This window comes from Calliopsis andreniformis, chromosome 12 (genome assembly GCF_051401765.1).
Source record: "Calliopsis andreniformis isolate RMS-2024a chromosome 12, iyCalAndr_principal, whole genome shotgun sequence".
In the NCBI taxonomy this organism is placed as follows: domain Eukaryota; kingdom Metazoa; phylum Arthropoda; class Insecta; order Hymenoptera; family Andrenidae; genus Calliopsis; species Calliopsis andreniformis.
The window spans coordinates 9,185,045-9,198,987 of NC_135073.1; the positions used below are offsets into that span (position 1 = coordinate 9,185,045).

At 41.0% G+C, this 13,943-nt stretch overlaps 1 protein-coding gene across 2 annotated transcripts in view; it reads right to left on the minus strand.

The window, feature by feature from the left end:
- The window catches only part of LOC143185487 (cilia- and flagella-associated protein 298), an 83,796-nt gene that overhangs the window by 19,610 nt on the left and 50,243 nt on the right, over positions 1–13,943 (minus strand). Inside the window, exon 1 of one of the 2 annotated variants that reach the window (XM_076388528.1) lies at positions 3,909–4,244. The exons of the other annotated variant lie outside the window; for it this stretch is intronic. Within the exon in view, the coding sequence (XP_076244643.1) occupies positions 3,909–4,131 (223 nt within the window). The 5' untranslated portion in view covers positions 4,132–4,244. Of the gene's footprint in view, positions 1–3,908; positions 4,245–13,943 lie in introns of those variants that run through there. 2 annotated transcript variants of the gene reach the window in all.

Here is a 13,943-nt window from a genome sequence, read left to right on the forward strand (position 1 = left end):
ACAGTTGTGCGTTTTGAATGGCAATCGATAGCATCATTCATAGATAATGAGCAGTATTTAATAGAACGGGGAAGGTTATCCTACTACTGTACAAGAACACTCCACTGAAAGAGAAATCAAATTTTCTCTCGAATACTACTGATATCTCGTCCCAGACATTTCATATGATCATTAGTCTACTTCAAGCATTTATTGAGATTTCGATGGATTTTCAATTGAACTCGATAATAGCTTCTTCGACAAACTGGATATTAAAAGGACAACGAGTTCTTACTTGATTTTGAACACCAGCCGATAACATAAAATTTCTTAAAAGGCAAGTATCCAATATAGTACAGCCACAAAGAAGATCTAATGAGAGCAAAAATGAGTTATTAAATCCTGGTCGCTTAAAGGGGATGTTCTCTAATCTCACAGCCAAAAGAATATTTTATCATAGAAACACAGAAGCTGACACACCTCTCAAACGAGTGTGTAGCCCTGAAAGATGCTCACGCAGGAAGAAACAATTTAATATTTAGTCTCTCATTCCCGACTGTTTTACAACGCAGGGAATTTCGTTTAATATCGAATACTTCGCACTGAACTGCCATCAAATAATGCAATTTTCGGTGAAATCGATTTTTTCGACGTGTAGATACACCTGACACCAAATATTATGACTGTAAAGCGATTCTTCCGCAGATTTCAATAATTGATTGACGTTTTGGACATGCCCTGGTTGGTCCGTCACGATCAAAGGTTTCAGCGTAAAAAACTTCTCTGCACCCCCGATCGATCTTTCCCGCCGTTCCATCGTCATTTAAATCAGCTTTCAATTAAACTCAACACCCGTCACGCGGGCCTAGCGAAAATATCGACGAGAGTAGCGAGCGAAACAGTCGAATACAAATGGGACAGGAAATTGATATTTTTCCCTGCTAAAATAATATTGGCATGCCCTGTTATTGTACCCCGTTACGCAATACGCAACAATAATTCCTTTGATGGGACGTTGCCTCAGCAATTACGCGTTTTATTTGCATACGATCGACGTGGCACACGGATTCTTTTATTTTTTCTGTGATCTAATTTTCTCTTTTGTATTTGCTTATGAAATAATTGGATTTCTTAATCCTTAATTGATATGGCGGTAATAACTTTACTTTTCACAGTGCACAAGTAAATGAGAAAAATTTATGAACTTTTTTTATTAAAATGTATCAGTTTTTATAATGGAATTGCAGTCACTTTGTCGCCCTTGAAAAATTGTGACAATTAAAAAATATTTAATTTTTATTTAATTCCGTGAACTGTCTAACTCATAAATTCACTTTCGTTTTTTATTTTAAACGATGAACTCGTTTCATTAATTTTAGCTAGTATATATTTCACAGTGCAGTAACTAACCAGGTCATTTCGAACACAGAAATTTTCTTCTCGCTGTTTTCACAATGTTTGTATTTTCAACTAGTAACTGTTTCTCTGCGGAGGTGTTTTATGTTAGTATCACAACACCACACTAACCGAGGGTTAACTGTGAAATCGATAGTGAATAATGCTGTATAATTTGTGCGTGTGTTGCGCGTTTCGTGACGTGTAAACGTTTATGGATATGATACTGTGTCACGTAAATCGCAATATTAAACGGCCGCGATAAAAAGAGACATTTCATAATGGAAACGTGGGAGTCCCAGATGCATAAGTGGCGTTACGATGACCATTTATCAAAAGCGTCGCGGGAACGTAATATCTTGCGTTCATACGTGCATACGTTCTCCCAAAGAAGGGTGCACATGGAAGGATACACGAGAAACTTGAGTACAGTCTATTGTACAACGTGATTTCCCCCGGTTTTGGTTAAAAAATATTAGCGACTTGTCACTGAGACAGCTGAAATATTATTTCCACGTTGCTTCCTCGTCTTCGCCGCCTGCGTACACGGGAATCGATTTCTTTTTCGTGAGAGTAGGGTCGCGTGTTGCTTCAGCATTACAAGGAGTTCGTGTGCGTCCCATCGCTTTTTTTCTACTAAATCATATGTACACGCTTTATTCGGAGGAGTCGTGTACTTTTGGAAGAAATGTAGTAATCTTTTTAGAAATATTGTCTCCTGAAAGAAGACTAAAGAAGAAGTTTAATACTCAAAATAGGAATTGAATTATGAGTGGAATTATACCTGCTGACGTCAGACTACCGGGGTAAAAGATTAATTAAATTTAAATTAAAAGTCAATCTGCCTTCTTCGTATCCCTCTATTTGAATATTTAATATTGTATTTTTGTGAAAAGTGGACTTGACATTTCGTAGAGTAAATACGACTTTCCGCTAAAACAAGAGCTTCGATGAAATAAATTCGATTCGTACGTCACGATGCCCTTCTTGAGAAGTATCATGGAAGTTCGTATTTCTACTCCTTGTAAATAATCAAGAAAGGGCGGAAGTCATGGATCCTCGCGGTTTCTCTCTAAAATATTAAATTAAACGTCATTATCGATGAGCGTGGGATCAGATTACAGAATAGTAAATTCGGTTGTGCGAATCGCTGATCGGCTGTCCGTCAAAACAGCCACTCGACGTCTGAAAATAGTTTTCTCAATCATTCATGCAAATCGTATATTCTGGCGGTGACCCTATTTCGTAAATTGGAACGAATCGATTTATACGTGCTTCCCGTGTTCGTCCCACGTATACATCCTCCCTGTGATGGAATTATAACGAATTACCGTTTCGAGTGTGCCTAGAAACTTTCCGATGTCCCATCCCCGCGCAAATCTGTGAATGTGAAGAGCATGTGCGCGAAAAATTTGAAACAAGAAATTGCTGGACTGTGTATATGTGTCGAATGTTCCTTTTTTGAGATGTGTAAACCTCTGTCGAACGCATTTCGAAAATTTACAACGTGTTCTAGTGAAATGTTTAAAATAGCGATTTGGTAAAATTTGTAGAAGAATGTAGAACATTAAAATATTTGAATCGGTTTGAAGGAATTGAAATAAATTTTTTGTAACACTTTATGGAACGAGATTGTGCATTCCTGTTTCAATGAATGTCTGGATATCGGATTTTTAATGTACACTGAACACACAGGTACAGCTATGTGCTACATAATCTCACATGAAGATGGTTTTATCGAGTACGTACACGGAAACATTGGAAGAAGTGCAGAGGAGTTAGAAAGTAACGAGTACGGAGAAAAACACGATCCATACCATTGGTGGTGCTGTTCTATAAAGATCAAAGGGAGAAAGAAGTGTATCGAACAGATGAAGAAGAAGTCATTTCCTCAAGCTGTCGAAGATACACCTACTGTGAAAGATTCGATGGATGTTTAATTATGTTAATGGACCATCTGAATGACTATCGAAATTTATTGGACGAATCTGATAGAGAAGTCAGCAAGTAATATTCAGATTGGCACCATTTAATAGGACGACGAAATAAAGTAAACGAAAATTAGTAAGAGATATTTACCCAACTGGGCAAATTTGTTATCAGATATTTAGCTCTCAAAATCGATTAAATACTATCATTTCGAGACATATTAGTCTTACATTAATACCACGAGCGTACTTACATAAAAAGAAAATTCTCAAATTCTTTTATACAATCACAGAAAAAATACAAAGCAAAATGTATTGATCAGAATTAATTTCAGGAAATATACAAATTACTCATCTAGCAAGGAAATATACAAAACCTTCGATATACTCAGAATCCTAAACATCTACTAAACGTCAACACATTAAGGGGATTCCCTAAGTCTAAATTCAACACACCAATTACTTCATCGACTCTCAAATTACCCAGAAGAAGAAGAGAAAGAGAAAGTAGTGGTCTCTAAAATAGGGTCGCATGCAACGACACAACGAAAGCAATACCGACGAAAAAGAAGGGTTGAGATTGAACGGAAGGAACCGATTGTTCACCTCTCCTGGACTCAACGTCGATGGTGACACACTCGGCTGGCCGAGTGTCGAACTGCATGAAGATGGTGGTGAAGGCGGGGTCGATGACGAAGGGGACCAAGAAGAGGAAGGCAAAGAGGCTGAAGGTGCTGAGGAGGATGAAGAACGCGGTCGTGTAGAACAGCAGCTTCTGCAGGAACGTCTGCTTCTCCAGGATCGTCTGCTGCTCCTTCTCGTCCGCCATCTCGGAGAACAAACGGCAGTGCTCGTTTCAGTGATGCACCTGGTTGACGTCGTCTTCGTCGTCGTCGTCCTCGGCGTGCTCACTGCCCGTCGTCACGTTGGACGTCGATGAGGCGAAACGATCTACGGATTTGTCTCCTGTTTCACGCTGTGCCTTTGCTTTCTCTATCGCGTTTCAACGCACCGAGCTTTCTCTCGTCGACACTATTTCAATTTTTGATGTTCCGTTTTCTCATGATTAAAATTACGAGGAAAAATATTTATCCCAGTTTGAAATATTGACTAAGATTATTTTAGAAAAGATTATATCTGATAAAGTGATCTTTCAGTATTAGACAGATTTTAGATCTTAGGCGGAGGCTACCATTAATTGCGGTTCATGGAGGTATCGAAATACTTTGTATTACCTTAAGAAACACTTTTACATAATGTGTAGTGACAATTTATAACAAATAAGTAGTGGAAATTGACGTACTACCTAAAGATTTTGAGAAACTCATAAGTGAAAAACTACGGTCATAAATTAGAACAGTTTGAGCGATATAAGCTTTCCTGCTTTGAGTATTCAAGATGGATGTCAAACAATAATTCTCGGCAACAGTATTGGTTTGGATGGAACTGATCAGACAAATCAGATTCGTTTCCAGGTGCAGATACAGACACTTTCCTCCGAATGTTCTGACCTAATTCAGAGATTCCATCGAGTAGCTTTCAAGTCTATAACGTAGTAGAGCGTTCGATCGGTTAAGCTAACTCTTGTCTATCGGCTTTCAGGCCCACGAGATTCCAGGGACTTAAATATCGGAAGTTTTCTTAGACTGTCTTGGCCTAACTTCTTTCAGTAAACTTCTTTCCAATCTGTGAGCACCCGATCGATTGAGTTACCTTTCTCCAAAGAGTTTCTACGTTTAACTACTCAAACCCTTCTTAGACTATTTCAACTATACCTAAAGGTTCTGTTGAATACTTTATGCTGTTTTACTTTAATTCAAAGGCATTGCCATATCTACTGCACTAGTTTAATTAAACTTGGTGGTTTTACCGAATCTCTTACGCTGCTTTGACTTAATTCGAGCATTCTATCGAACTGCCTGTGGACTTACTAAGCTACAAGGTGTCTGAACACTTAAGCCAGCCCTCATCTAAGTGCTTCAATACCCACGAGGTTCTGGAAGATTCCGCAATTTCTGAGATACATTAAGGTATTAGGTGCTCAAAGCTTCAAAAACTTCAATATTGAGTAATACCTAATCTCATTTACTATTTTCAAATTTACATAGAATACATCTCCGTTCGCAAGATCTTCGAAGATAATTGCCTTCGTGCCAGAGTTAATGAGTCTCAGGAGACACTAGGAATATCCCTGAGTAATTTCTGCTGCGGCTTTGTGTTCCGTCAGCGTACGAGTTTGCTCCTATATTTATCGCATCCACGTCATATCGATTGTTCCAAAGAAACGAGGTTTCCATGAGATTCAATAAATCTCCCCCGGAAACTGTGCAGTACTAATTGTTCTTTCAAAATCTTGTGATTCTTTCTAGATTGCATTTCAACTACCCCAAAACGAAACCCTTTTCCTTTGAATAACATTTCCTGAAAATGTTATTTCAGGAATTATATTATTTCTTTACTTATATTATATTTTTAAAAAATATAAAACAGATGAAATAATTTAAATAATTGTGTTAGCTTCGAATTAATTCTCCTAACATCGACCCCACGCGTATTTTTCTATTTTTCACATCATCGAATTTAATTAAATCTCATATTCAATAAATCGTTCTATATATTCCCAATATACGTTTCAAATATTCGCAAATGTATTTCAAAACATTTTCATCGTTCCTGCGGAAGCAGATCGTAAAATAAACATAAACATATGCAGAAGCGTTCCGACGAGTGAAGCGATATACTCTGATCGTTTCTTCTATTGATTTCGAATGCGCTGTAACAATACCTCGGTCTTTATTATCCCGTAAATATGGCGAACCCCGCCTAATCGAATCTCGGATTACCGAAGTCATCCTCCTATTCATTCGAATGGCACGCGCCAATTTCGTAGTGTTAAGCGTAAGAAATTACCATGACAATGAACCAACGACGCGGTACACGAGCTATGAGCTTTCCATTCACGTCTCTGCGCCGATACCACTGGCAAATAATTCCATTTGGATTCCGCTACGTTTGAAACTTTTACGAGCCTCTGACTGTTGAGGCGTTGCTTCGCTTTTCGGGGGATGTTTCATCCACAAGAGGAATTCCATCGAGTTGGAGAGTTTTTTTGCTAGTCTATCTTTTACAGCGAGAAAAATATTGTTCAATTGGTGAAAAAATAAGGTGACACTATTTCAATCGCGATGTTCTGAAAGATTTAAATGTACTTAATAATGAGGCATTAGAAATATTCCTATATGCTTCAAAAAGAGTTAGTTTCTTATATCACACTTAATTTTCAATTTTTGATAGAAGTAAAAAAGAAAAACGGTAACACTGGATTAATAATTAATGTGTTTTGTTTGAGTTTCACAGATTTGCAACTAATTATATACCATACTAATTTTTATCTTCTATATTTGAATGAGGAGATTACCAGAATAAATAATATTACAAAGTCTTCAACCCTTCGTTTCCATAAATCGAATTCTAATACTATAAAAAATTTCCATCAGAAGTGTTCCACTTGAAATATCAAAAGAATGTACGTGGAACCGAAGCTAGCCTAATACTGATAAAATAGTGGCCTTCGATTTAGCAGCCCCGCAATTTTCGCTCTTATTAGTTTCCCCTACTGGCGTTAACCCAGAAACTTTAATCGAACTTCAATTTTCTAATAGGAAATCGATTCTCGATCTTTGTACATATTCCTCGAATCCCGAAATACTGTCTCTTTTTATTGGACTCGAAACGACTCGCGTCTCAAAAGCGTCCCGCGGGCACGGGCCGCCCTTAAAGCTTTCAATAACGCATCGCGCAAGCTCCTTTTAATGCAACGGAGGGAAGGCGACCGACCAAACTCCATCGTCGACCCAGCCACCGCTCTTTTCTTCCTGCTATCCATTTACGAAAGGAACTTTAACTACACTCGACGCTTCCCGTGCACTTTAGGCCGCAACCCGCCGGATTTGTTTTATTGGATTGCCCTGATTTACGTAGCGCCAGTTTCATGAAGATAAAACTTGGGTCTCCCGAGCGTAGCACAGCGGAGCATCTTCCAGTCTCGACTCCCTTCCACTCCTGGCTTCTCGCGCGGAAAGAAATGAACAGCCAAAATTATGCTCGCTACTTTTAGGAGGATAATTGCCCATAAACTGTGCGTAAAATGTACGCTAAACCGAAACTTTGTTACAACGGAGAGAAGCACGAGGATTTTAGTCGAGGGAAATCGTAGGAGTACTAGATTTGGGCATGGATTAACTATTGTAATTAGGAGAAACGAAACGCGAAAGGGAACTTTATGGACCTACACCCTCTCAAGTTTTTTAACTCTGTGAAAGCAGTTTGCTGAAGCTGCTGCGAGGAAATCCCTTTACGTTGGAGATTACTATTTCTCTTCAAAAGAGAAGGATAAAATTTTCTTTAAAGAGTCAGAATGTTAGAATGATTTTTGCTTTTGGAAATTCTATTTCCCTCTGTTCAAGCTGCATTTTTCGCTTTAACGAAAAGAAGCTGGATTCCATGGTTGCAAAGTGCTGTTTTCCTTTATTGACTCGACGTGGTTCGTGCCGGTGAGTTACGTCAGACCAAGCCGATGCTAGACACAGGGAGCTCAAAGGATCGTTTTCTGTGAAATCATCTCTTCTTTGTCGTTCCACATTTTTGTCTGCTTTACGCATTGACTGCTTCGCGGGAAGGATTGCCGCCGCGTACAAATACTCTGTCGCTTCTATCTTCCAGTGTGGTACTTCATGCGAGAGGACTATTAGCTCAACGCTTCTTTGACACTCGATTGTATTTATGACACTGATATCTGAGTAGAATCGCGTGGTTAAATGAAAAATCCATTTAACGTGTCAAAGATGTGAATTGGTCGGAATATCTGTCAAATAAAAACTATTATCCTAACAGTATTTCATAGAATTTCATGGAAGGGAAGATAAATTCGAAAATTCTTTAGAATATAATCATTAACGAGGTAAGTATAAAAGAGAGAAACCTGCACTAGAAATCAAAATTAGATTTTTAACAATTATATTGTTTTGTAACGTAATTGTACACTAGATAATTTAAATATATATAGTCAATTTAAGTTTTCTTTTCGTAATAGGCACATCATTGGTATTAGTGTCACTATTACTCGTAAAACAAAGCTGAGAATTGAGTCTATGTAATCATATTAAAAGCTAATAAATAAATCGACATTATACCTTCTCATTTGCATTTCATTTCTTTCTTTTTTTTTACCATAAGCCCTATAAGCCTATCATAAAAGGTTTCTACTCGCACGTTAATCTCTAAACTTCTCACGAGACCTGCCCCAGTTTGCTAGATTGTACTACGATGTTTGATGGTTCTGTGAAATTGCAGCGATCTTCAAACAACAGAAGCTCATTCCACTCCAAATGATCAAACTGTCTCGATCTTCCACAGCGAAAAGGTATGGCTCGCGTTTGCAGGAGCACTCGACGTAAATCAACGCGCCTCGCATTAAGTGTCCGCGTTAATTACGCGGCCAGGTCCACGCGAAAGGAAGTATCCGATTCGCGAGGAGCTGCGTCAGAGCTCGCGAATGGAATCAGCCAGGCCTGTCTCGTTAACCAGCAATTAGTACGAAGAATACACGGGCGTGTGCCTCGATTCGCGATTTACGCTGGTGCATCGACGTCTCTGGCTGGTTATTGAAAGAGGCTCGAGAACTCTTTCAAAGGCAACGAGGAAACGTAATTGGAAGGTGGATGCAAGGTGAACCCTCGAGCCACCATTCAGACGTTCGAAAAATCGAGTCGCAGTCCCTGAAGTCGGAGAAAACTCGAAACGCTGAAGCCCGAGAAATCGGAAGCTCCTCGCAAGTACTATTCAACCCTTTCACTGATCTATCCAAATTTCTCAAATTCCCTCTCCCAATTAGACACCTCGAAATTCGAGCAATATTGACTCGGCGGATGCTGTGCCCCGAAACTGGGCCAACAGTTTCTGAAGAATCTTCCCTCCTTTTCTGTCCCTCATCCCTACGCAAGCATCTACCTCGAAGACGCTACAAAGAACCCAGAGAAAGCTTCCCGAAGGAGTCCCAAAGGCCAAGCCTAAGCTCGTAGTACTACAAACTCGATTCAGCGGTGACCATTGTTTCAGTTACCAGAATCCCCTCCAACCCACCCCGGAAGCACCGAAGGCGCGTCCTGTTTGCGGCGATTCGGCCGAGAGAAAGCTCGATCGCTTCCGCGACGAAGGGACTGATCGGTACCCCCTATGAAGAAGAAGAGAAATCCTCGGGGCTCTGCGCCCTCTTCCTGTGCCCCCGCATCCTGTCCCACCTCCTCCTCTTCCCGCGTTCCTCGCCTGTTCCTCCTCCCTCCCGTGCTCTTCGTCGCCTACTTCGCCGCACTATGTCACACTGTTGTCCACCGTGCACATTTGTCTCGCGATCTCGGGAACCACCGCGCCTCGGTCGAACCGAACCCTGCTCGTCGAGCGACGAGGCAGCACAGCCCGATGCTTGGCGATTTCTTTCTCAGTCCAGCCGCGACGGCCGCCACCACATCCTCCGCGCTACTACCGCTCCTTTTTGCCAATCGGGCTCGATTGTCCGTTCGCTGCGCGGCCTCGGTCAGCCTCGGGCCCTCATTCAACCTTCCATCGGCGAGGTACGCGCACGGTGGTGGAGGGATGTACCGCGGGAAATTTTCGTCCTGGCCGCGGCGCCGACGGATGCCGGGCTACTGCAGTCGGTGGAGCTTTTGGGCGAGCTTATTTTCGAGCGACGCCAGCGCCACAGTGGCATCTGGTGGCATCGACCGCCGCCACCGACGCCACCGACGACGCTCACGCCGAGAACGTACAGAGCGTCCCCTGTTGTAGCTCTAGCTTCACTCTCCTCTTAGACTTCCGCTTAGCTTTCCCACCTCGAGCTTTCCGAGCCCCTTGTGTTTTCTCTGTACGCGCGGTGGGTTCCTCGGTTCTCGAGTTCTGTTTGCCTTTGTCCCTTGGCCTTTGTGCCTGGGTTTATATGAAGCCTTCGTGTCCTGGCTGGTTCTTCCGTGTTCATTCAGCATGGTCCACCCTCTTGGGACGGGGACTGATCATCGATCCGTGGATTCGAATCGACTGATGGAAACGACCAGAGAATCTGGTGTTGATTGTGGCCTGTTTGGGTCGATGGGTTGTTTGATACTGGAGGGTTTGGAGATTTGAAAAGCTGATATTGTCCATTTTTTTAAAAGAGATTTGCTTGTTAATTTATTCCTCACAGAGGGAAAAAATGATTCAATGTAGGAGTTTGTGTATTGTGAAGCTTTCCTATTGAAATTCTGACCACGCTAGCAGAAACCCCAATCCTCTAATTTGCATAGATTGAATTGGTGCTGGGTATGGACAGTTTTGTTCGTATTTATTTTTGTTGACACAAACACGTTTCTGTCTGAAAGAAAGATGTGGTACAATTCAAATCAGAGTTTCTATCAATACAAATACTGTCAACTATGATGAATCTTTACGAGCAGCTAGCTATTGCATAACAAAAGAAACTATGAAATGTCTACATCAATTGACAGCTAAGAGACATAGCGTGGAGGTTACTTATACTCATGCTTACTCTTTCGTTTGTTGCTGTAAGTTCTAAACTAACAATAAGTCAAAGTTACACGATCTGCAGAAATGCTTTCTGGAAATATAATCCATAATAGTTATAGAACTGTTCAACAAAAAATACCAGGACTAAATACAACTTGATGCCTAGAATTCGATTTTATGATAGGAATGCCTTTGAAAATCTGGTGTACGAACTTTTGTGAATTTCGCAAAACTATGCACAATGATTTAGCATCAGCCGTTAATCATAGCTATTCCAGATGATTCACCCTCGATGTCGCTGTCTCACTTCACAGCGGACGCTTGTTACTCGTTTCCAGGGAAATCCAGAATGTTGTGGAGTTGCATTACACGTTATTGGCGCTTTTGCTATTTATACTGAATATCGCTTTACATCGTGAAAGCTACCCCCGTACGCTGGATATAAGCCAGGAAGGCTTTAACAGACATCCAACATTTAAGGCCAAATTACAACATATTTATTGATGCCTGTAAGTCTAGTTTTCTCAGTCTGCAGGATACTACTGCATAGAATTGATCGAATGTACGAAAGAGGTCAAAAAAGTTTAGAACCTAAAAGTGAAGGATTTAGAAGGAAGTTCATCGTTGAGATTTTGTGATAACGATGGCAACTTGATTATTTGTTCTCTAAGGAAATCAATGTTAAACCTTAACGACTATCGTCAGAATAGAAAAAGTAAGAAGAAATTGCACAGGATGAAATTTCACACATAACAGTCTACAAGAATTAAAATACTACAAAATAAGGAAGTAGATAAAAGTTGATAACTGTCTCCAAAGAATATCACTAGCATCCCTCGTCAGAAATTAACAAAGAGTAAGGTGATCAGTGGACTGAATACTACCTAGAAAAATGAAGCAAACGTAATTCCCCCGAGGTACCCCATGATAATAGAACTCTTTTTATCGAGAATTAAGTCGATTCGCCTGTAGCTGGTACAGGAAGAAGTTCTCCAGGATCCTCCAGGGTCTCCCTAATGACCCAGTGCTGATGTAGCCCTGGAGCTTCGGGGCAGAAACCAATAAGAAGCAGTCAGGCCGGAGTTTGGAACAGTTGTAAATCGTTGGAACGAGGTTGGCCAGTGTTCGAGACGAGCCTGAGAAATTAGGCGAGTTTGTCTGGCATGGTTAATCGATCCTCGCAAGAGGACTGCTCCTCTAATGGAATCTGGCTCTACAGGAATTTTCGTATTAATTCCATTGCCTATCGAGGTCAGAACTATGGAGGAACTCCGAAAGTGCCATCGACTCGAGAAGCCCAGCGCGTCTGTCACAGAAACTCGCTGAAGATACCATTCTATCGTTCCTTCATTCATTTTTATACGACTCGGCGACATTTTCCTTCAATTTTTCGCTTTATGATAGCGATTACTTTCAACATGAAACGTCCATCCTTCGCGGAAATCGACGTAACTAGCGCCCCTGGCACGTAGATGCACGCGAATCGCGATGTAACACGAGTTTCGGGGAATTACAGTTTTCCTGGAGTTCGAAGCTCGAAAATTATTCCGCGCGGTTGAACGTGACCACCGCCTCCTAACACGCGAGTCCTATCGAGCCAGTGGACGCGTTTCGATGTCCATTTCCGGCCGTCGATGAACTGTTTCGTTGGCTATCGCGATTGCTTCGTGCAGCTTCTGTCAATCGTTCGCTAACTGGCTGGTTGTAAGTGTCACCAGGATGGTTAATATCGTCTCTTTTGATCGAACTTGTATATTTTATCGTTTGGTCGGAAATAAGTGTGATATCAGCTGAGGTGGTCATTTTAAATGGAGGAATAAATGGAAAGCATAAAATATAATTTGTTGTTTTTATATAGTCTATTGTTGAGAGAATTGATTTTGAATTTCGTGCATCAAGATATGTTAAGTGACACCTAGGCAGGAGGTGACTCTATAAGTCAATATAATTAGGAATAAGAAATTGTGTCTAAGGTTTCGTTTTTAAGTTATTAATTGTTCAGAATGCATCTAAAGTATAAAGTGAAATACGTCTGACTACTTGACTTATTCTACTGCTGCCTCTGTGTCTGATTTGCTTTTCGCGTGTTCCTAGTAGAATAAGTCTCCAAGACAGACGTGTCGCTTGAAAATTAAAGCAAAAGATTTGTAAATTGTGTACCATAGTTCCAACTCATTCTTTCATGAGGAATTCCCACTTTTAGGTATATCTTCTTCTTTTAAGAATTTCTTCAACCTATGATACAATTTTCGCTTGTATAAGAAAACACAGAACTGACTTTGTTTACCCCTCAGTTGATATCCCCAACTCTAATGAGAGCTTCATACTCACCCTCCATTGGCACTCGAACATCAAGTACCCAAACGATTAGCCTTCACTGACAGACCATGGGATCGATCAAAACAGGCCTGCAGAACGTTGCACTTCGAACAATGCAATAACGAACCTCTTACTCTTTCACGGCGGACTGCTTGGCGTCGTTGTATTGAAAGTGAAGTGGTCTTCAGGCGCACTCAAGCCAGCCAGGTTTGTTTCTTTATTGAGGCAGCCAGCGCCGGGGGATACTCGTCTTCTACTGTTTCTCGGAATATCGTTATCGTGTCACGCGTTTTGGATCCTCTTCTTAACGACGCGCATATAAAACGCAGCATCAATTCGACGTATCTCGTCGTATCGATCGTCGCGTTTATCGGAGAACGCGAAATCGCGAGGAATGGATTGGGATCGCCTGCTCGTCTACCTGAACAGCAGAAATGAAATTTCCGTGTCGGCTGTCTTCGGAGGAATATTAAAGCACGCCCTCGTAACTTTGCGTTCTCCTGTTTCTGCTTTCTATTTGAAATACTGCCCCCAGAGAGTTCACAATAAGAGTTTCTTGCACTTGCACGGGCAGACGGCTGGATTTAAAATAATGGGTAGCAGGCTGGGGATCTGTGAATGGCAAAGTGGAGAATGCGTGCAAGTTAAAAAGGGGCCAGAGAACCGTCAACGTTTGGATATAATATTTGAAGGAACTAACATCAACGTTAATTATTTTTGGATAATTATGGTTACGTTTTGAAAATTTATCCAAGTGGAGTTTAAAAT